This window comes from Peromyscus leucopus, chromosome 1 (assembly GCF_004664715.2).
Source record: "Peromyscus leucopus breed LL Stock chromosome 1, UCI_PerLeu_2.1, whole genome shotgun sequence".
NCBI classification, from domain to species: Eukaryota; Metazoa; Chordata; class Mammalia; order Rodentia; family Cricetidae; genus Peromyscus; species Peromyscus leucopus.
Window position 1 is genome coordinate 168513944 of NC_051063.1, and position 21122 is coordinate 168535065.

A 21122-nucleotide genomic window follows, 5' to 3' on the forward strand; every position below is an offset into this window, starting at 1 on the left:
TGTCTTCCTTGGTTCCCTCCACATGGAGAGTTTGGATCTCGTGGCCTCTGTGAGTTCACAATCTTGGAAAACACACAGGAGTATAACAGTATTAACCACACTTAAGGTACATTGACAGCTTTGGCAAGGTATTTTTGTTGTTTGTTTGTTTGTTTGTTTGTTTGTTTGTTTGTTTGTTTGTTGTTTGAGGGCTGAAACAAGACCCCCATGTACATTTGGGCACGTTGTGAGCTACACAAGGATACTCCTCTTTGGAAGGGCACATCAACAGCCTGCTTCTTCTGCTCCTGCTTTTGCACTCTATTAAAGAGGAATAGCTCAGTGAAGACTGTCCCCATGGCATTTGAAGGAGGACAGAGCTGGTCCTTGCATCACTCAGGGACTCCCATGTTACTGCAGAAGGTCGAGTGGAGACATCTCTCCCTCCACATTGGCCTAGTGGCTGTGACACGTGGGCTCAGCCTATCTAGTTTGCAGTTTGGGACTTCCCTAGCTGTCACTCAGTGGGCAGTTAGTGTCCCCACTGTGAGCTTTGTTTTCTTCCTTTGTGAAAAGGACTCCTGTTACTGCCATGATCAATAGTGATCCTATTTGTTCCTACAAACACCACCAGCTCTTAACCAGCAATCAGAAGATTCAGCTGAATAAAACTTGGAAGTGAAAATCAAAGCTGCGGGTCTGGAGAGATGGCTCAGAGGTTAAGAGCACTGACCGCTCTTCCAGAGGTCCTGGGTTCAATTCCCAGCAACCACATGGTGGCTCACAACCATCTGTAGTGAGATCTGGTGCCCTCTTCTGGCCTGCAGGCATACATGCAGAACACTGTATACATAATAAATAAATAAGTCTTAAAAAAAAAAAAAAAAAGAAAGAAAAGAAATCAAAGCTGCTAGACAGCCTGTGGTCCTAGTACCCAGAAGGCTGAGATGGGGGATTTCTCTGAGTTCCCTGGCAGCCTGAGCTGCTGTGGTGGGGGCAGTTAGGGTGATGGGGTTGGGAGCTCCTCTGAGGAGGCATGTTAGGGTGGAGCTGTTAGTGGTGCTGGGTTTGTAGAGGTGTTCAGTTCATCTCCACCCCTGATAAACTCCTCCCTGACTCTAAGCCAGAGTGTGATTGTTCTCTCTGCCTGCCATGAGGTTGTGCCTGGCCAGCTCAGAGGTCAAGGTACACTGAGTCACTTGCTCTGATCTTGACAAGTGACTGAACTCTGGAGCCAAGGCAGCAAATGGAAATCAAAGCACAGCAGTGTGGAATTGCCAGTAAGGCCCGAAGCTGAGGTGCTCCTTAGACCAAGCACCCAGAGCCACTGGAGTAGTGGTCAGTGCATTTCTGGAGGCAGTGCAAAGATCCTGAGGTGGGAAGGGGCTTCCACCTCACCGGCCGAGTGCAGTGTGCTCCTGAGTGTGGTGAGATAGAGGGAGAGGAAAACGGTGTACAGTGAAGCTGCTGTGGTCACATGGGTTTTGTTTGACATTTGTGTGTGGTTAGGTTAGTCCTGGTTCTCTAACATGGCTGTGGTGTCTGTACTTTTTAAATCTGCTTGTGTGTTTGAACTGGTGACCTGCTTGCTTCAGAAGCAAAACCTCCACCCTAAGCAGAGCATATCTAACTGAATCCATATTTTAGAGTCCAGCAGGACTTTTCCCCATCTTTTCATTTTTAAGATGGGGCTAGGGTGGGGTCTCAGGCCACACACCTAACCCCAATTCACTATTGTAACCTGCACCTTCCCAGTGTTTATAAGCATCTCCCGTCACATCTAGCCTCTTCTGTTTCAACTCTACTGAGCATTGATCACATGTAACAGCTGTAACTTTGAGGTGTGATGTTAAAACTAGCAACCTTTTTTTTTTTTTTTTTCCCCACAATTTCACAGAATCTGATATTTCCATAGACTTTTTTTTTTTGAGACAGAGTTACTCTGTGTAGCCCTGGCTGTACTGGAACTAGTTCTGTAGACCAGGCTGGCCTTGAACTCAAAGAGATCCACCTTCCTCTGCCTCCGGAGTGGGATTAAAGGCGTGCACCACCACCGCCAGCTTTCCTTCACTAAATCCTTTTACCTCATTCCTTGTGGAAAGCATGAAATTTTTTGGCTAATGCCCCCCTCTCCCTGAGGAGAGTGGAGAGATGACTCAGCAGTTAAGATCACTTTCTGCTCTTTCAGAGGACCCAAGTTTGATCCTAGCACCCACATCACTTCATAATCTCCTGTAACTCTAGCCCCAGGGGATCTGATGCCCTCTTCTGGCTTCCATAGGCAACTGCACTCATGTGCACATATACCCACCCCTCGCATACACATAAATAAAAATTTAAAAATAAATGTTTTTTCCTGGTGTGTTCTGTCTGTATATTCCAGATTGATGTAAAATTCACAGTCCTCCTACCCCAGACTCCCACATGCTGGGAGCACAGGTATGTGCCAGCGCACTGGGCAGCACCACTAGTTCCATGCCTTGAGTCTACTACGAGGTACAGTGAGGATGACTTGGACACAAGCAGTGGGGCATAGCCTTGGTCTCCTCACGTGAATGATGAATGGTTAACACATACAATGTGGACAAAAATTCCATTCACATCCCTGGCATGCTGATATGGAACAGAGAGAGACTGCAGTACTCAAAATGACTTGTAATTTGAAATTAAAAAAAAAAATACTAAAGGGCTGGAGAGATGGCTCAGCAGTTAAGAGCACTGGCTGCTCTTTCAGAGATCCTGAGTTCAATTCCCAACACCCACATGGTGGCTCACAACCATCTCTAGGAGGCTCTGATGCCCTCTTCTGGCATAAGTGCACACATTCATCCATAAAATAAATAAAGATTAAAAAAAAAATACTTCTAGGACTGGAGAGATGGCTCTGAGGTTAAGAGCACTGGCTGCTCTTCCAGAGGTCCTGAGCTCAATTCCCAGCAACCACATGGTGGCTCACAACCATCTGTAATGAGATCTGGTGCCCTCTTCTGACCTCAGGGCTATCTGTAGGCAGAACACTGAATCATAATAAATAAATCTTAAAAAAAGAAAAAATATTTCTGGAATTTTCCATTTAACATTTTCAGGTTATCTGAAACCATATTAAGCCAAACCATAAATAAGAATGGTGAAGGGTGTCTGAATAGCAAAAATAATGTTACAATACAATAATATATAAATAATATAATATAAAGACTGAGCTGGCAGTGGTGGCTCACGTCTTTAATCCCAGCATTTGGGAAGCAGACGCAGGTGGATCTCTTGAGTTCCAGGCCAGCCTGGTCTGCAAAGTGAGTTCTAGGACAGATACGGCTGTTCTAGAGAAATGATAAAGGCTGCCTTTTGTTGGTTTTGGGGGATGGCAAGAAAGTGAGAAGGGCTGGAAAGATGACTCAGTAGTTAAGAGCACTGACTGCTCTTCCAAAAGACTGGAGTTTGATTCCTAGTACCCACTTGCCAGTTCACAATTGTCTTACTCCACTCCCAGGGCATCCAAGGGCATCGGGCACACGTCCACGTACACAACACACATTCAGACAAAACATACCATAAATTTGATAAGAAAGGCCAGGAAAAGGTCCTTGTGTCAGCCCCCTGAGCCCACCCACCATAGTCAACAGTCAGTGTATACAGTCCATCCAGTCCAATTACTATGAGCAATGGATCGATCCTTCAGTAGTCGTCAGGGCTTGGAGGCGACCCTCCCCAAATCCAACCCTCCGATGAAGCGCCACCTTTAAGTCAAACGACTCAAGGATTTCTGACCCACCAAAAGGCTAATGGTAATTTTTCTTGCTGTTACTGGCATCCTCACTCCTTATATCAGGTAAACATTCTGGCACTGCACACATTGGAAGCACCAAGTGCTGGGTTCAAGTTACTGCATTTGGAGTGTCTAATACATCAATCGGCATTTAAGTAAATTGGGTTTTGGGAAATGGAATTGTTTCTACAATGTGGCAATATGGTGAATGAGCTAGCTGTGTAGATCAGGCTGGCCTTGAACTCACAGATCTGCCTGCCTCTGCCTCTGCCTCCTGAGTGCTGGGATTACAGTTCCCTATATCAGAAGTTTTTTGTTTGTTTTTAATTTTAGGTTTATTTTACTTTATGTGCATGAATGTTTTGCCTTCATATATGTATAGGCACCACCCGTAAGCCAAGGTCATGAGCCACCATGTGGGTGTTAGGAACTTAATCTGGATCCTCTGCAGGAGCAGCAGTGCTCTTAACCTCTGAGGAGTTTTTGAGACTGTTGACTTAGAAGTCACCGAATAGCAGGATGACCTTGAACATCTATCCTCTTACCCCTATGTTGCTAGTGCCGTGTGGATGGACCCCAGGGCCCAGTGGATACCAGGCTAAGGACTCTACCAACTGAGCTACATCCCCAGCCCCTGACTTCTTTATTGGTTAATTGTCTCCCAGGGGCCTTCAGATGTTCATTTCTTGATGAATCTTCACAGTGTTTAGATTTGAAACTAGTATAGTGTTTAGAGTGAAACATCTACTGCTTGAAGAAACACTTTCATGTTTTAAATTGGGAGTTCAAACATAAAGACAACATGCTGTCATGTTCTCTGCTACCGGTTTCACTTCTCAGCTTGTGACCGAAGCTTTTCAAGTAAATCTCCATGACGGTAGCTCTTTTTTTTTTTTTTTTTTTTTTTTTGTTTGTTTTTCGAGACAGGGTTTCTCTGTGTAGCTTTGCGCCTTTCCTGGAGCTCACTTGGTAGCCCAGGCTGGCCTTGAACTCACAGAGATCCGCCTGGCTCTGCCTCCCGAGTGCTGGGATTAAAGGCGTGCGCCACCACCGCCCGGCGACGGTAGCTCTTAATTCACACTGATCTTGCTGTTTTTGTTTCTGTGGTGTTGGACATTGAACCAGGGCTTTGTGCATATATACCATCACACACACACACACACACACACCCCGTCATATAAATGATAAATTGCCATAGATTATTTTTTGCATTGGGGATTACACCCATGACTAGCAGGCACAGAACCACAGAACCCTATTTTAGTTACTGTTCTATTGCTGTGAGAGACCATGACCAAAGCAACTTAAAAAGGAAGCATTACGGGGGCTGGAGAGATGGCTCAGAGGTTAAGAGCACTGACTGCTCTTCCAGAGGTCCTGAGTTCAATTCCCAGCAACCACATGGTGGCTCACAACCATCTGTAACAAGATCTGGTACCCTCTTCTGGCCTACAGTCATACATGCAGACAAAACACTATACATAATAAATAAATAAATAAAAAGGAAAAGAAAGCATTACGCCATGCAGTGGTGGCTCACTTAATTCCAGCACTTGGGAGGCAGAGCCAGGCGGATCTCTGTGAGTCCGAGGCCAGCCTGGCTAGAGTGAGATCCAGGACAGGCACCAAAACTACACAGAGAAGCCTTGTCTCGAAAAACCAAAAAAAAAAAAAAAAAAAAAAAAAAAGCCAAAAAACATTTACTTGGGGGTTGCTTATAGTTTAAGAGGATTAATTAGTTCATAGCCATTATGTTGGAGATCATGGCAATAGGCCGGCATGGTGCTGGAGCTTGCATCTGATCTGCAAGATGGAGGCAGAGAGAGAGCTGGGTTTTTTGAAATCCCAGTGACATACATCTCCCAACAAGAAATCCTCCCTAAACAGTCCACCAACCGGGAAGCAGACACTCAACTTTGTTATCCTATAGGGACCATTCTCACTCAAGCTGCCACAACCATTAAGGTATATGATTGCATCATTGTGAGGTCACTAAACACGTACCTTGGCCTCTGGTCCCTTCTTATCTGTCGATGCGCTATTCCTTCTGAGGGCCATGTCAGGTCAGATAACAGTGATGCTTGGAGACCTCGAGACATCTCCCTCCCTCCCTGGCTCAGTTACCTTGGACACATGTTCCTTAACTTTATATACTTCAATTCTTAATGAACTGGGTTTGTCGTAGCCACTCCTGAGGCAATGAAGGCTATCCCTAAGGAAAAAAAATACATACTTGATTCTAACCCTGAATGGAGGTGCATGCCTTACCCTGCACTGGGAAGGCAGAGGCAGGTGGGTCTCTTATAATTTTGAGGCCAGCCTGATCGATATAGGAAGTTCCAGGCCAGCCCGGACTACATAGTAGAACCTTGTCTCAAAAAAGAGTGGGCTGGAATGATGGATGGTTCAGCAGTTAAGAGCAGAGCACTGGCTGCTCTTCCAGACGACCCAGGTTTAATTCCCGGCACCCACACGGTGGCTCACAACTGTCTGTAGCTCCAGTTCCAAAAGATCCAACACCCTCTTCTGACTATCAAGGCTACCAGGCACACGTGCAGTAAAAACACTCATACACACTAAAACAAACAGAACCCCACCGGTAACAACACTAGATGGATGCTCTTGGCTTTCATTGCTGCCTTGGCATGTGAGGGAGTTGAGGCTCTGAGGCTAGAATAGCTTAGCTCGTGCCTTCCATTGAGGAAGGAGCCTGGGAAGATGCACAGTGAGCCAGGTGGGCCAGTGCCTAGCCTGAGGCCGGACATTCAGTGTTTGCTCAGTACCTGGGAACAGGCTGTGGCTCTAATCAAAGAACTGCTTTGTTCTCAGACCTCTCAGCACAGGAAATTCCAAGGTGGTTTTCTATGCTGGCCTCTCTAGTTTGGTCTCTGGAGGGTCCGGGTACCTAAAATGACTTGAAGAAGGAACCAGATAGTCCGGCCTGCCTATCTGGGTCTCTGATTATTGAGGGGGTGGCTGCTACTTGGAGTGGTCTGGGTTGCTTTGGACTCAAGTGGGCATTTTCTTTGGCCCATAGCCCTTACCCTGTCTCTGAAATGGTTCTGGCTGAATAACAACCTTGGGGAGTGGGTGGGGGGTGTAATTTGGTTTGGGGCGGAGACAGGATTGAGAACACAGTTTTCCTTGTGACTCAGCACAGAGGGAGGGCAGGAGGAGACTGGAGACCCCATTCCTCACTCGGTCATTCTCGGTCCATGATGGTGTGGTCCCCGGTGCTCGTCGGTGTCGTCTTCCTGTCTGTTTTCTCAGGGCCTAGTGGGGCTGATCATGACATGCCCAAGCTGGCTGACTGGAAGCTGTGTGCGGATGAGGAATGCAGCCGTAAGACTCGGGAGAAGGGCAGGGAGGGGGCTGAGGGCTTGGACTGCTGGTCTGTGTTGAAGTTACTGTCGTTGCCTCCTCCAGATCCTGTTTCCATGGCTGTGGCCGTTCAGGACTATGTGGCTCCTGATTGCCGCTTCTTGACCATATACAGGGGCCAAGTGGTGTATGTCTTCTCCAAGCTGAAGGGCCGTGGGCGGCTTTTCTGGGGAGGCAGTGTAAGTCTTCAGAGTGTAAGAGGGAAGGGTATAGGGTACAGGGTTTATATATACCTGTTTTCCATCTGAAGGGAAAATTTGTGTGTGGGGGGGGGAGGAAACAGAGCTTTGAGGGATATTTTGAGGATATTTTGTCACCTATTGCATTTTTACTTTGGCAATTACAGGGCAGCTTGGGTCCAAGCTCTTTCCAAACCTCAGGTATACCAGTGAGCAACCCCTTTCAATTCTAATGGGTGGCAGCAGGCAACCAGCATGCCATCGCAAGTGCCAGCAAACATGCCATTGTGAGGATTAGTTATGGTAGCTACATCCTAGCCACGAGCAAATGACATTTAAGCTGAGATTCAAATGAGAGAAGATTGTGCACTGGAGTTAGTAGGTGTGAGTGCCTTTTCCCCCCAGATGGACTTATAAGTTCTTCTCCAGGTTCAGGGAGGTTACTATGGAGACCTGGCTGCCCGCCTGGGCTATTTCCCCAGTAGCATTGTTCGAGAGGACCTGACTCTGAAACCTGCCAAAATTGATGTGAAGACAGATGTGAGTGTCTTGCGGTGGAGGTGGGAGTGGGAGGGTAAGGGCTTCTTCATTTTCTCACCGTAAATGAGAAGCAATTATTTTTGTTATTGTTATATTACTTTTTTTTTTTTTTTTGAGACAGATTATGTACCCAGGCTGGCCTCCCAATCACTAGCCTTCAGCATCAGCCTCCTGAGGGCTGCTTCGTTTTCAGGCATGTGTCACCAGGCCCTGCTCAATTGGGAAATGCAGAGGTTACAGGGCTCGAGGCTAATTTGGTTATTTCTGTGAGGTCAAACCTGGTCCTTGCAGCTACAGCCATGTGATCATCGGTTTTCTATCTACTGTTTTTTCCTTTCCTTTTTCAGAAATGGGATTTCTACTGCCAGTGAGCTCAACCTGCTGTTGTCCCTGCTGTTTACCTTCTCGACTTTATGCAAATACAACAGCCAACTGCAAACTGTTTGTCTCTTTGGTTTTTGAGGTTGGGTGGACATGTGCGAAGAAAATGTTTCTCAGGTTCCCGAATCTAGCCAATCAGTGCCCTGAATGTGGTAACGTCAGTGGTTGCTAGGCAGGGTTTCACTGTTGTAAGCCCTTCGCTCCAAACTGGGTAAGGTCTGGGGCCTCAAGCAAGGGAGGTCTGGGGTCTCAAGCAAGGGAATAAACTAAACAGTACAATATATGTATACTTTCCTCCCTTGAGAAGGCGTTAACTATTGGTAACGAGCCAGCTGGATCCTGACGAGGGCATAGATCGCACAACAGACGTTTTCCTTCTTCTTTTTTTTTTTTTTTTTTTTGGAGACAGGGTCTCATTGTGTAGTCCTGGCTGGCATGGAACTCACTATGTAGACCAGGCTGGCCTCGAACTCATTGATATGCACCTGCCTCTGCGCCCCCCCCCCCCCCCCCCGGGGTTGAAGGTATGCACCACCATGCCCGACCAGCAGAGGTTTCGTTGCAGATGGGGAGCAACGTGAGCGTGCCCTCTCGGCTTTCATCCTTCCTGCCTGTGGGGTTAGAAATCGCACCCCTGGAGCTTGAGATCCGCTTTTCCAACTCTGTCCATCCTGCCCTTGCCACTTCTTGGCATTCGTGTCCCCACCCCCAGGTCCACGTCTAACCAATCCGGAGTCTCGTCTCTGCGCCCAGAATCCTGACCAAATCCGTTCCTCCGCGGGGCGCAGCACCTCTGCCTCCGCCCCCTCCCACTTGCTCCACCAATCGCTCGTCTGGGTTACGCCCCTTTCGACTCGGCCCCTTTCGCGCCACCAATCTGCGCCGTCCGTCCCGCCCACTGTCTGCCGAGTCCGCCAATCCCGGCCTTGGGCAAGCGTGGCCTGGTATCCGCAGCTCTGGAGGCTCGCGCGGGAGTGGGGGGTGAAGGCGGAAGTGGCGGCGCCGGGTCCGGGAGTGGAAAGGAGCTGAGGCTGCAGCCCGAGTGGAGCGGCTGCCAGCCGAGGAGCAGGCGCGGCCGCGGCGCCATATTGCGGCCCTCAGCGGTCGCCAGCGAGCCATGGCCGAGACCTACGGTGAGGCTGCTGGGTCGAAGCGGGGGGCTGGGCCCGTAGAGGATGCGGATGTGGAAGTGGGGCGGGGCTTTCTGTTCAGGGGGCGGGGTCTGCCGCGATGAGGGGCAGGGCTAAGTGGGTCTGGGGCTGAGCTTAATCGATTTGGGTGGAACTTGGGAGACCGCTGTCTGAGTTAAACAGATTTAGGGCGGGATTTGAGGGAGCCAGTGATGGTAGATTAGGGTAGGGGGTAGGCTTCAAGGAGGGAAGCAAGCCTTCCTGGGCGGAGCGTGAGTGAATAGGGCGGGGCTGACGGTGAATGGCAAGGGTCGGGCTTTATGGAGTAGAGAGAGAACCTCGCACAGATGCTGTGAACCCTGCACATCCTGTGGGGCTGATCTGGTTTGAGAGGTCTGGAGTGATGTCCTAGAGTTAGATTTGAAACTTAGCGTCAAAGGATGCGGCTTAAGTTTAAGGATTTAAGTGGCCAAGGGTTCAGGGCAGAGGGTAGAGGTTCAGGGTTGGAAAGTCAATATGAACGTACAGTAGTATCATGTGTGTGGAGGGAGGTCCGAGGGCAGTAAAGAATCAGAGACAGCTACATTCATTCAACACATATAGAAAAGCCAAAGAATCTAGTGCAAAGACCCTGAGGAGGGAACCAGTTTAGGTAAATAGGCTAAATGTCAGAGGCCTTGACAGAGTGAATGAGAGGGTTGTAGGAGGTGAAGTGGAGAGGAATGGAGGCCAAATTTAATCAAGGTTGAAATGGCTTTGGAATTCATCAGTTAAGGTCTTGCATTGTGGAGACCTTTAGTCTGGGTTGAATCTTAGTCCTACCTTCTGTGTGGCCTTGGGCAAGTCGGTTAGCCGTTCTGACCTCATTCTCCTACTCTGGAAAGTAGGGGTACTTAATGTACTTCCCTCGTTAGATCTTTATTTGGGGTTAAATGAGCTGTCAACATACATAACGATCTTTAGGACTGTGTTGGGTATATATATGGTAAGCACTATGTAAGAATAATCTTGTGTGCTATAATCCTCACATTTGGAAGACAGAGGCAAGAGGACTGCTTCAAGTTAGAAGTCTGCCTGGACTACAGAGTAATACTCTTAAAGTAAGAAATAAAAAAAGAAAGAAAAGTGGAATATACTGGCACATTCTGTAATCTTAGTAGTGAGGAGGCTGAGGCAGGAGGATTGGAATTCAGGGCCAGATAGTGCTACACAATGAGTCCTTGACTAGAAGAAAAAAGAAAGAAATACAGTTATATGGCAGCATATAACTGTAATCCCAGCATTCCTTTAGAAGCTGAGGCAGGAGGATTGCTTGGAGTTTGAGGGCAGCTAGGTCAGTCTGGAATACACAGTGAAACTTTGTTTCAATCAATAATAATAATAATAATAATAATAATAATAATAATAATAAATAATGAGTAAAAGAGTCATTTGGGTTGGGGGTCAATATGGAGAAACACTTGCCTAGCCTGCAGGATGCCCCGAGTTCTATCTACAGCACTGTAGATGTTTTACTGTTTGTTATGTATGGCTGTTTCTGCTTTTGTGTGCATCTTTCCTTCTGACTTCCTATTTTTCCTCTTACTCTCTGTGCCTTTCTTTCCCGGTGGGTATCCTTGATCTTGGCACCATCCGCTCAGACTTCCTCTTCAAATTCCTGGTGATTGGCAGTGCTGGAACTGGAAAATCATGTCTCCTCCATCAGTTCATTGAAAATAAGTGTGAGTTTCTGGCAAGACCCTGGAACTGTGGATGTGGCCATGGTGTGGGCCAGTGGGCAGTAGGTGGGGTAGGCAGCAGGTACCATTGGTTTAAAGCTAATGCTGTAGGTTTGCCTCTGGCCTTGGTGGATGGTCTTTGCTAAGTTCTCTGCCAACCCAGCAGTGAGAATTGGGTAGCAGAAACAGAGGAGGAGGCCTGTAGGATGGGGGAATTCCAGGAGCCCCTGCACTGCCTCCTCTTTCCCTCCCACTCCCAGTCAAACAGGACTCCAACCACACCATCGGCGTTGAGTTTGGATCCAGGGTGGTCAACGTTGGGGGGAAGACTGTGAAGCTACAGATTTGGGACACTGCCGGCCAGGAGCGGTTTCGGTAGGTGGCCTGGGTTCCCAGGGAGGAAAGAGGGGAGGGCAAGGTGTGTAGAATCCCTCAGGGATGAAATAAGAACAGGGAGATGCTGAGAGGGCAGGGTAGGCAGATGGAGAGAAACAGGACCTTTGTTCACAGGGGGCATATATCTGATGAGAAAGGAAGTTCTGGAGAAAAAAAGGATAAATGTGGTTCAGGTCTGCAATCCCAAACACACAGGAGCTGAAGCAGGAGGACTGTGTGAGTTGGAGGCCAGTCTGGGCTAAAGTGAAAAATGAAAGAAGGAATAAAATTGTAGCTTAGAGGGAGAACACTAGCCTAAATAGTGTAAGACCCTGGGTTTGATTCCCAATTCAGAAGAGACGGAGAGGGAGAAAAGGGAAGCTTGACATGTGGTAGTGCTCAGAGCTAGAGCCCCTGCCTAGAATCCCCCAGTGAGGGGCTGGGGTGTGGCTCAGTGGTAGAGCCCCTGCCTAGAATCCCCCAGAGAGGGGCTGGAGTGTGGCTCAGTGGTAGAGCCCCTGCCTAGAATCCCCCAGAGAGGGGCTGGGGTGTGGCTCAGTGGTAGAGCCCCTGCCTAGAATCCCCCAGAGAGGGGCTGGAGTGTGGCTCAGTGGTAGAGCCCCCGCCTAGAATCCCCCAGTGAGGGGCTGGGGGTGTGGCTCAGTGGTAGAGCCCCTGCCTAGAATCCCCCAGTGAGGGCTGGGGGTGTGGCTCAGTGGTAGAGCCCCTGCCTAGAATCCCCCAGTGAGGGGCTGGAGGTGTGGCTCAGTGGTAGAGCCCCTGCCTAGAATCCCCCAGTGAGGGGCTGAGGGTGTGGCTTAGTGGTAGAGCACCTGCCTAGAGTCCCCCAGTGAGGGGCTGGGGGTGTGGCTCAGTGGTAGAGCATTTGCCTAGAATCCCCCAGTGAGGGGCTGGGGGTGTGGCTCAGTGGTAGAGCCTAGAGTTCCCCAGAGCTCTTGCCTAGCTTGTGCAAGACCTTTGGTGCCATCCCCAGGACCAGGAAGAAGAAAAAATAAATAAAAGGCTTAAGGGTGTGAATAAGGAGTAGAATTTTATCTTTCTAATTAGTTAATTAATTAAATGTCTATGTTTGTATGCCTAAGTATAGGTATGTGTACTGTATGTGTGCCGGAACCCCCAGAGATCAGGTCTCCTAGGGCTGGAACTATAGGTAGTTGTGAACTGCCATTTGGGTTCTGAGTACGGAACCCGTATCCCTGCAAGAGCGGTAAGCCTTATTAACCAGCTGCTGAGCCATCTCTCCAGCCCCAAGGAGTAGTGTTTGAAGAGGGATCTTAAAAAAGACAGGCACTGAAACCTCTAGGAGCTACAGCCTCGGGAGGAAGGAGAGACATAGACAGAGAGATGAAGGAGGAATCAAGGTGAGAATGGGTGCAGAAGGAGCAGGTCAGAAGCAGAGAGGTTCAGGAAGGGTTGGACAGCTGGAGTCGAGGGGAAAGAGAGGTGAATGAATTGCAGAGGGTGGGAGATGTGTAGGCTGGGGCACCTAGTAGGTCTGCAAAAACAGAAACTCTGAGAGTGAGAAACAGAAAGAGCAGGAGGGTGGGAGACAGAGAATATTCAGCCCGTGGAGAATCTAGCCTCAGCACATAGCGGCTGCCAGTTCACTCACGTGTAGATCGACTGTGTGAGGTGTGTAGAACCCAGAGGCAGAGGGCGGGGAAAGAGACCGGCGTGGGACGTGGCTTGGGTTTGCAGTAAGTGCATGCATTCCGGAGGGATCCAAATTGGTGCCAAAGGGATTTGGCCGCACAGGAAAAGGGGGCCTGCATCAGACGGCAGGGAGGAACAAGTAGAAGCTGACTAGCACTTGGCCAGGCCAGGCAGGTGGGCGATGCTGAGAAAGTGCTGACTGACTCGCTGAAGGAATGAATGAGGGAAGGCTAAAGTGATCCTGGGGGAGACAGAGTAAGGAAGACTGACAGACAAGGAAGAAAATTAAGGGAATTAGGGAAAATTATGCTGGGTGTGGTGGTAGATGCTTATAATTTTAGTTCTTTGAAAGGCTAAGGCAGGAGGATTGCAAGTTCCTGACATGATCTTGTGAGGTGGCTCAGTGGGTCAGCAGTGCTGGCTGCCTCCCTGAGGACCCGAGTTTGAGCTCAGGAGAGAACCAGTTCCTACAGGAGTCCTCTGACCTCCACACATGCGGTGTGGTACATGTACGCCCACCCACACCCACATAAAAGAAGTAATGAAATAGGAAAGTTCCAGGTTTGGGAGGCCTCCAGGAAATAAAGGGATTTCCTGGATTTGGAGTCAGCCTAGGTGTGTTAGCATGGCGTTGAATTGAATTAACATAAAGGGTTGGGGTGTAGCTCTGTGTAGATCACTACCTAGCATGTGCCAGGCCCCAGCTCCAATCCTAAGCACCCTGGGTGTGATGTCTGAGGCAGGAGAGTTGGCTTAATATTGAAGCCAGGTGGGCTGCTTAGTCAATTTCAGGCCAGCTTGGACTAGAGAGTGAGACTGTCTCAAAAAACAAACCCAAATAATAACAGTAATTGAGAGACCATGGGGCAGAGAAACTGTATCTCAAGAAGATTAAGGTCAGGTTTTAGGGGATGGACCAATAGAAAGGGGGGCCTCCGAACTACTAGCCTCTCTCCACAGAGGGGGGCAATCCCAGGGCAGATCCCAGCCTTGCGGGTGACTGGGTCCCCCTGGCCCCACAGGTCGGTGACACGGAGTTATTACCGAGGGGCAGCTGGAGCCCTGCTGGTGTACGACATCACCAGGTGGGTATAGGGTCTTGGTGGCACGGGAGAGGCTGGGCATGAATGGTTCTCCTCCTGTGCTGCCTCCCTCTTCTGTCTGTCCTTCACAGCCGAGAGACATACAACTCACTAGCTGCATGGCTGACTGATGCCCGAACGCTGGCTAGCCCCAACATCGTGGTCATCCTCTGTGGCAACAAGAAGGACCTGGATCCTGAGCGTGAGGTTACTTTCCTGGAGGCCTCCCGCTTTGCCCAGGAGAATGGTGAGGACTGTGCTGTGGACCAGGTGATGGGTGGAGGGATGGGCCAGTCCACTGCGGCCCATGTGCCTCTTGGCTTTTGGTGGATGGCCGTACCTTAAACATGGAGCTTCAGCAGGCCTGCTTTAACTCAAAGCACTGAGTCATGGAACTGCTGTGGTCTTCAGGTTCAGCTAGAAAGAAGATGAGCAGTGTGCTGGCCACAGGAACTGCCATCGCACCCTTAGCTCCTCCTCGTACAAGGTAGCTGCTGTAAATTTCCCCCACAACGGGGAGGCAGCATAAAGCAGTGGTTTAAGGTGGCTGCTGCAGGGGTTGGGGATTTAGCTCAGTGGTCGAGTGCTTGCCTAGCAAGCATAAGGCTCTAGGTTTGGTCCTCAGCTCTGGAAAAAAAAAAGGGGGGGGGGCTGCTGCTGCAAACTCAAGCGGCGATTGAGGTAGATGCCTTTGTGAATAAAGGCTGGCTGCAGACACACTGTGTTGCCCAGGCTGACCCAGTGCTCCTGACCATCTGTGTTATCTCTGCCACCACTAGGATTGTAGAGAGTGCACATGCATACCCTATTCATGGCCTCTTAGTTTTCAGACCCCCAGATTTAGAAGAGGTTTTGCTGCCAGGCAGATGTGGGTTTGAATCGTACGTATAACTTCATTGTGAGGCCCTGTCATGTGACCTCTGGGTAGCTGAGGGGGGCTTGGGGCTGTGCTCAATGAGTCTGGGTACACTGATTAAACTCACGAGGTTCCTGGTGCAGTGGTAGAGGCAGGGAGGCAGACCCAGTCCCCAGGGAGGAGACAGTGACATCAGAGAGAAGTCACTGCCAGCACAGGGGAGGCACAAGAGGCTCTTGGACTCAGGATGGGTCATCAGGGAGGGTTCCGGGGAAGGGCCATGGGAGCTGAGTCGGAAAGGAAGGGGTGGGTGAGTGTGTAAGTAGGAAGACACCATTCCCCGCAGGGGCTAATGCCTACAGTGCCTGAGGTGAGGACAAGCAGGGGTAGAGCTTTTGAGGAACCCAGAGCTGGAGTAGAGGGTAGGAACTGATAGAGGCCCTGCCCCTCCAGAGCTGATGTTCCTGGAGACCAGCGCGCTCACGGGTGAGAACGTGGAAGAAGCTTTTCTGAAGTGTGCACGCACCATCCTCAACAAAATCGACTCAGGTGAGGCCTACCCGCTCCGAGTGAGAGATGGGGGGAGTGTGCTGGTTAAAGGCAGGCCCCATGGGCTCTGAGGAACACTTGTGGCTTTTCCCCTCCCACAGGTGAACTGGACCCCGAGAGGATGGGCTCAGGCATTCAGTATGGTGATGTGTCCCTTCGCCAGCTGCGGCAGCCTCGCAGCGCCCAGGCCGTGGCCCCTCAGCCCTGTGGCTGCTGAGACCTGCAGAGCCAGGTGGGGTGCTGGGGGCTCAGGAGGCCAGAGGGCTTTCTGTTTTGGGGGTGGGGTGGGGCACAGGACAGCCATCGAGACTTGGAAAACGCGACAAGAAAAACGGTGACAAAGAAAGACACAAAAGCCCATGCACCAAAGGAGCCATCTTCCCAGCCCCAGGGGGCCCATGGGCCCTCTGCACCCCAGACCTCTGCCAGCCTCAGCCTGCACTTGACCCTTCATTCATGGTTCTCACTGGTGTGATGAACCTCTGTTGTGTTAAGCCCTGGTGAAGCCTCTGGGGAGACAGCAGTGGGTAAAACAGACCCAAACCAAACAAACAAAAATTCTTGTTTGCATGGTACTACCTACATTGCCTTGGGAGAAGACACACCGTAGATGGGATACTTACATAAAAAAAAAAAAGAGTGTGGAGAAAAACAGTTGCAGGTTGCCCTTTTACACAGGACACCCAAGAAGGTGACATTTATAAGTGAAAACCCAGAGCAGGGGTGTCAGAGAGGGAAGATGAAAAAAGTACATGCAGAGGCCCCGGCCTAGGATCATGCATGGTGTGGCCAAGGAGGCCGGTGTGGCCAAGGAGGCCGGTGTGGCTGGAGTGGGGTATGTGCTGTGCCAGGGGTACAGCATGGGGTTGGGGAACCGGCTAGTAAGTACCTCTAAGGCTCTGGGGAGGTCTCTCATTTATACCCTGGATGCTACAGGAGCCAGAGGGGACTACTGAGCGCAGGAGGAGGGAGAGGGCCAGCCTCTCAGCATCACAGGATTCCCCTAGCTGGATGCCAGTGAAGGAGCTGCTGGCGACTGGTGTGAGGATGAGGTGGAGGACTGGAGATGAGTTCAAGTGACAGAGTGCTTGCCTAGCGTGCATGAAGGAAGCACTGGCTTCCATCCGGAGCACCTGATCGTGGGAGTGAGTCGGAGGCCAGCCTGGGATACATAAGGCCCTGTTGGGGATAGGGAGAGAGAGACTTACAGCCTAAGAGCAAGTAGGAGGGGTCACTGAGAAGTGGCTAGGTTCTTTCTTCCCTAATCTCTCTCTCTCCAGTCTTGGACCCTTTCGTGGCAGTTAGTGGCTAGAGCTCAGATCCATCCATGTCCCTTTTTGAGAACGATCCATAGCTCCTGGGGTCTATGGGACTCTGCTGAAGCTACTGAGCCTGGTGCTTGACCCTCTGCAGGGCCTGGGCCCTGTCACCTTGCCCCCAGAGGCTCTTAGATATTTCTCTGCTCCTTTGAAAGTTCTTTGTTTCTTTGGGTCTTTCTTTCCAGGCCATGTTTTTCCCCCACTTTCCCTGGTAACCTCTTCCCAGAAGCCTTGTTGGTTTTTCCATGCATGGTCCAAACTCCTTGACAGACCTGCAGGACCCTGCAGGGTTTGCCCCTTCCTTATCTCTGTGATGGTGGGTGTCCTTGCTAATTCTCCCTCTGTACTTCAGGAAGCCCGGTCCCCTCCCCTCCCAGCCACTGGCAGGTCCAGGATATCTGTGGGGAAATCCTTAGGCTTGGATCTGTTTTGCAGGTAGAGCCAGCATTGTTTTCTTCCTTTCTTTGATTTTTTTAAATTTCATGTGCATTGGTGTTTTGCCTGCATGTATGTCTGTGTGAGGGTGTCAGATTCCCTGGAACTGAGTAGTTCCAGACAATTGTGAGCTACCATGTGAGTGATGAGAATTGAACCCAGGTCCTTTGGAAGGGCAGCCAGTGCTCTTAACCTCTGAGCCATCTCTCCAGCCTAGACCAGCATGGTTCTTGATGCCTGTGGGATTTGAAGGAGAGAAGTCCAGGGTGAGCTCTTTAGACAGCGTTCTTCCTTCTTGGTCTCTACACTTGCTGGTCTGAGCCTGTTTGCTGACCCTGGTCTGTAGAATGGGGTCAGTCATAGTCTCTCAGGGGTGTGGAGGAAATTGACCTGTGTTTAGAGCAGAGCCTAACATTTGCTGAAAGCTTGGCCCAAGGGCTGTTCCTTCCTGTCCTTCTTACCCATCGTAAAGACTCTGGGAGGGTATGTGTACTGGCTGTGTAGCTCAGTAGTAAGGTGCTTCCCTCATATGTGGGTGGCCTTCTTGGGTGCGGTCCTCGGCACCACAGAAAATAACAAAACACAACAAAGCAAAAGTAACATTTGGCTGTATGGAGATAGGCAGGTATCTTGGAAATTAGCACCGAGTCTTTTCCACAGTTTGTGCTCAGTGGGTCACATGTAGCAGTGAGTGTACAGAATCCATTGATCACTATGTCATACATTTATCTAACATAGTCATACCTACAGAGAAACTCAACTCTTTTCTTTTTTTTACTTTTTTTTTTTTAAAAAACCTCTTTGGTGTGCTTATTTTTCTTTTTTTTTTGGGGGGGGGGGCGGGTCTTGCTATGTAACTCAGGCTAATATGGAACTTGCTATATAGCCTTGGATAGCCTCAGACTTGCATCAGTCTTCTTGCCTTAGCCTTTGAAGTGCTAAGAGTCTAAGTTTGTACCACCATGCCTGGTTACCAATAAATCTTTTATTGTTTTTGAGACAGGGTCTCTCTACACAGCCCTTGGCTGTCCTGGAACTCACTATGTAGACCAGACTGGCCTTGAACTCAGAGATCCACCTGCTTCTGCCTCTAGTGCTGGGACCAAAGGTGTGCAACCATATATGCCTTGATTATTTTCTTTTATTCAAAAAAATTTATATATATATAAAAAAGTACATCGCCCCTACATACCCTTTCCTCTTCTTAAAAAACAAACAAACAAACAAAAAAAACCCTTTGAGACATATAGCCCAGGCTGGCCTCAGACTTAACTATGTAGTAGTCAAGGGTGACCTCAAACTGCTGATCCTTTGGCTTTTACCTCCCAAGTGCTGAAATTACAGTACCCAACTGCATTTATGGGGTGCTGAGGATGGATGGAACCCAGGGCCACATGCAGGCTAGGCAAGCAATACCAGTTGAGTCATATTTTTCTTTCTTTCTTTTTCTTCTTCTTTTTCTTTTTGAGACTACATAGCACAGGCTTGTAAATTGAAGTCTCTAATTTACTTCCTGAGTGCTGGGATTATAGGTGTGAACCACCACACCCTCTGATTTTACTTCATTTAGACAAAAAGTTAGTCTGGGACTACCAACATTTCTAGAGACGTCTAGGTAATGTTGTAAGCAATCGAAGCAATGACCACTACTCTATTCTATCTCTGCAGTCTGAGAAGCATGGGAATGAGGCTTAGCCTGGACCATTAGGGATAAAAAGGGACACAGACATTTACAAAGGCAGGACATGTATTTAGTTTATGATTTGTGTAGGATTTTTTTGTTTGTTTCTGTTTTTTTTTTTTTTTTGTTTTTTTTTTTTGTTTTTTTTTTTTTGAGACAGGGTTTCTTGTGTATCCTTGGCTGTCCTGGAACTCACTCTGTAGACCAGGCTGGCCTCAAACTCACAGAGATCCACCTGCCTCTGCCTCCTGAGTGCTGGGATTAAAGGCATCCACAACCACTGCCCGGCATGTTTTGTGTTTTTGAGACAGGACCTCACTTTGTAGCTGAGGTTGGCCTCAAACTCACCATCCTCCTGCCTCTACCTCCTGAGTACTGGGATTATATGTGTGAACCACCACCTGGCAAGGGTCGTGGTAGTTGGATATTGAAATGCCCCTTTACAGATGCACACAGCTATCTGAGGCAAACAAATAGGGGGATGCTCAGAGAATGAGACCCCTACATAACCCGCAGAGGGGCAACAAAGTCAGACAGTGCATAGACCGGGAGGAAAAAGGGTGCAGGCAGACATAAGTCATGAAGATACCTAGCAATGAGACAAGAGATTCTAGCTACACAGACCTAGGACCCCTCTAGGTCATAATACCCTTCTCTTTCAGCTCACCTGTTCTCCTGGACCAGCTCTGTCGAAGGCTGGGGCCCAGAACCAGGCCCCAAGAGGCTAGGCCCCAATCTGCCCCAGCCCCGGAAAAGCTACCCCATCACCCATCCCCTTCCCTGGCCTGGTGGGGCCTTGCTTTGGGGCAAGATTGAGCCACAGGGGAAGGGGGGAACCCATACCTGCTGCTGTTTCCTCGGACTTGGCTAACTCTATTCCCCCTGAGCCCCTAACCATACCTGAAGAACTCCCAAAGCTTGAGACCAGGGCCATTTGGCCCCAACTTCCTGCCTGGCCCTGCTGTTGCAAGTCTGTTATTTATTACCTGGAGGCCTGCTCCATCCTGTCCCGGTCCTCCATAAAGCATTGTTTACACCTGTGTTTTTTTTGCCTCTGTCATTCTGAGATGAGATAGAAGAGGTCCTTGATGGAAAAGCCATGAGTGGGGCTTTGCATGAGGAACCACGTTTCCGGTGGGACTTGGTTTGTGGATGTATTGGGGGTACACACATACTCATTGAGGCCAGGGTTTATCATTGTGCATCTGTCATTTCTTTGGTTTTTCCTAGACCCCACCCCGCCCCCCTTTTTTTTGACACAGGGCCTTGTTATAGCCCAGACTAACCTGGAGCTGAAGTCTCCCTGCGTTAACCTCCCACATGTCGGGGTTACACGTGTGTCCATGCCCAGCTGTGTACATATCCATGGCAGTGCCCAATCGATCGAAGCTGGTGTGTGCAGCAGTGACATCCCTGTGTGTGAGTCTTTCCAGGAATCCTGTATGGGGCAGTGTCAGTAGGGACATGTGATGCTGTGGCACATGAGTGGTCTCTGTCCTGGTGATGGTGTTGGTGAGGCTGCAACAAGACCAAGGAATTGGGGACCATAAGGGGGCCTTGATTCTGGACCAGGTTCAATTAGTATATGTATCGTGTCTGCAAGTTAGGACAGTGGCTGTGTGTTGCTGAGAACATGTGCTCCTGAGATTTGTGTGTGCTCTGGTGTGGATTTGTTTCTGCGTGTGTGTGTGTGTGTGTGTGTGTGTGTGTGTGTGTGTGTGTGTGTATAACCTCCGTGTTCCACATTGGTTCTTTGTGCAACCCAGACTCCTGGTCATACTTGATGCTGATGTCTCCTTGTGCCCTGAAATCTTTATATGGGCTTTTGGAGACTGGTGCAGCCCCCTCAGGAGAACTTCAGCTGCTCTCCCAAAACGTCAGCAACCCATTGATTGCCCACCTGGTAGGAAGAGGTGAGGCATTCAAGTAACCCTGTCCACATAGCTCTCCTAGGAACAGTGGCATTAATGTTATGTGTAGCTTAGTGGTAGCGCGCTTGCATTGCATGTGCGAAGCTCTGGATTCAGAGGAGCCTGGTTTTGCAAATGTCTTCTCTACGAGGCTGTCCCAGGTTGCTTTA

At 49.5% G+C, this 21122-nt stretch overlaps 2 protein-coding genes across 6 annotated transcripts; both read left to right on the forward strand.

The window, feature by feature from the left end:
• The first annotated feature begins 2 nt into the window (after positions 1–2).
• Positions 3–8281, forward strand: Mia (MIA SH3 domain containing). Of its 5 annotated transcripts, none has more exons than XM_028855052.2 (5): positions 3–106; positions 6898–7084; positions 7169–7302; positions 7732–7842; positions 8190–8281. In XM_028855052.2, exons 1-5 carry the CDS (start codon positions 23–25, stop codon positions 8211–8213), a joined length of 540 nt encoding a protein of 179 aa, XP_028710885.1. In that variant the 5' UTR covers positions 3–22; the 3' UTR covers positions 8214–8281. The 5 variants fall into 5 exon arrangements, with proteins under 5 accessions (XP_028710885.1, XP_037057029.1, XP_037057034.1 ...); XM_037201134.1 differs by lacking the exon at positions 8190–8281 and adding an exon at positions 7964–8003; XM_037201139.1 differs by lacking the exons at positions 3–106; positions 8190–8281 and adding exons at positions 6202–6695; positions 7964–8003.
• A 919-nt stretch (positions 8282–9200) lies between these two features.
• Rab4b (RAB4B, member RAS oncogene family) lies at positions 9201–20084 on the forward strand. Its single transcript, XM_028855046.2, has 8 exons — positions 9201–9356; positions 10994–11074; positions 11332–11446; positions 14143–14205; positions 14295–14449; positions 15512–15607; positions 15709–15839; positions 19705–20084. The coding sequence occupies exons 1-7, from the start codon at positions 9341–9343 to the stop codon at positions 15822–15824; spliced, it is 642 nt and encodes a 213-aa protein (XP_028710879.1). The 5' UTR covers positions 9201–9340; the 3' UTR covers positions 15825–15839; positions 19705–20084.
• Positions 20085–21122: the final 1038 nt, after the last annotated feature.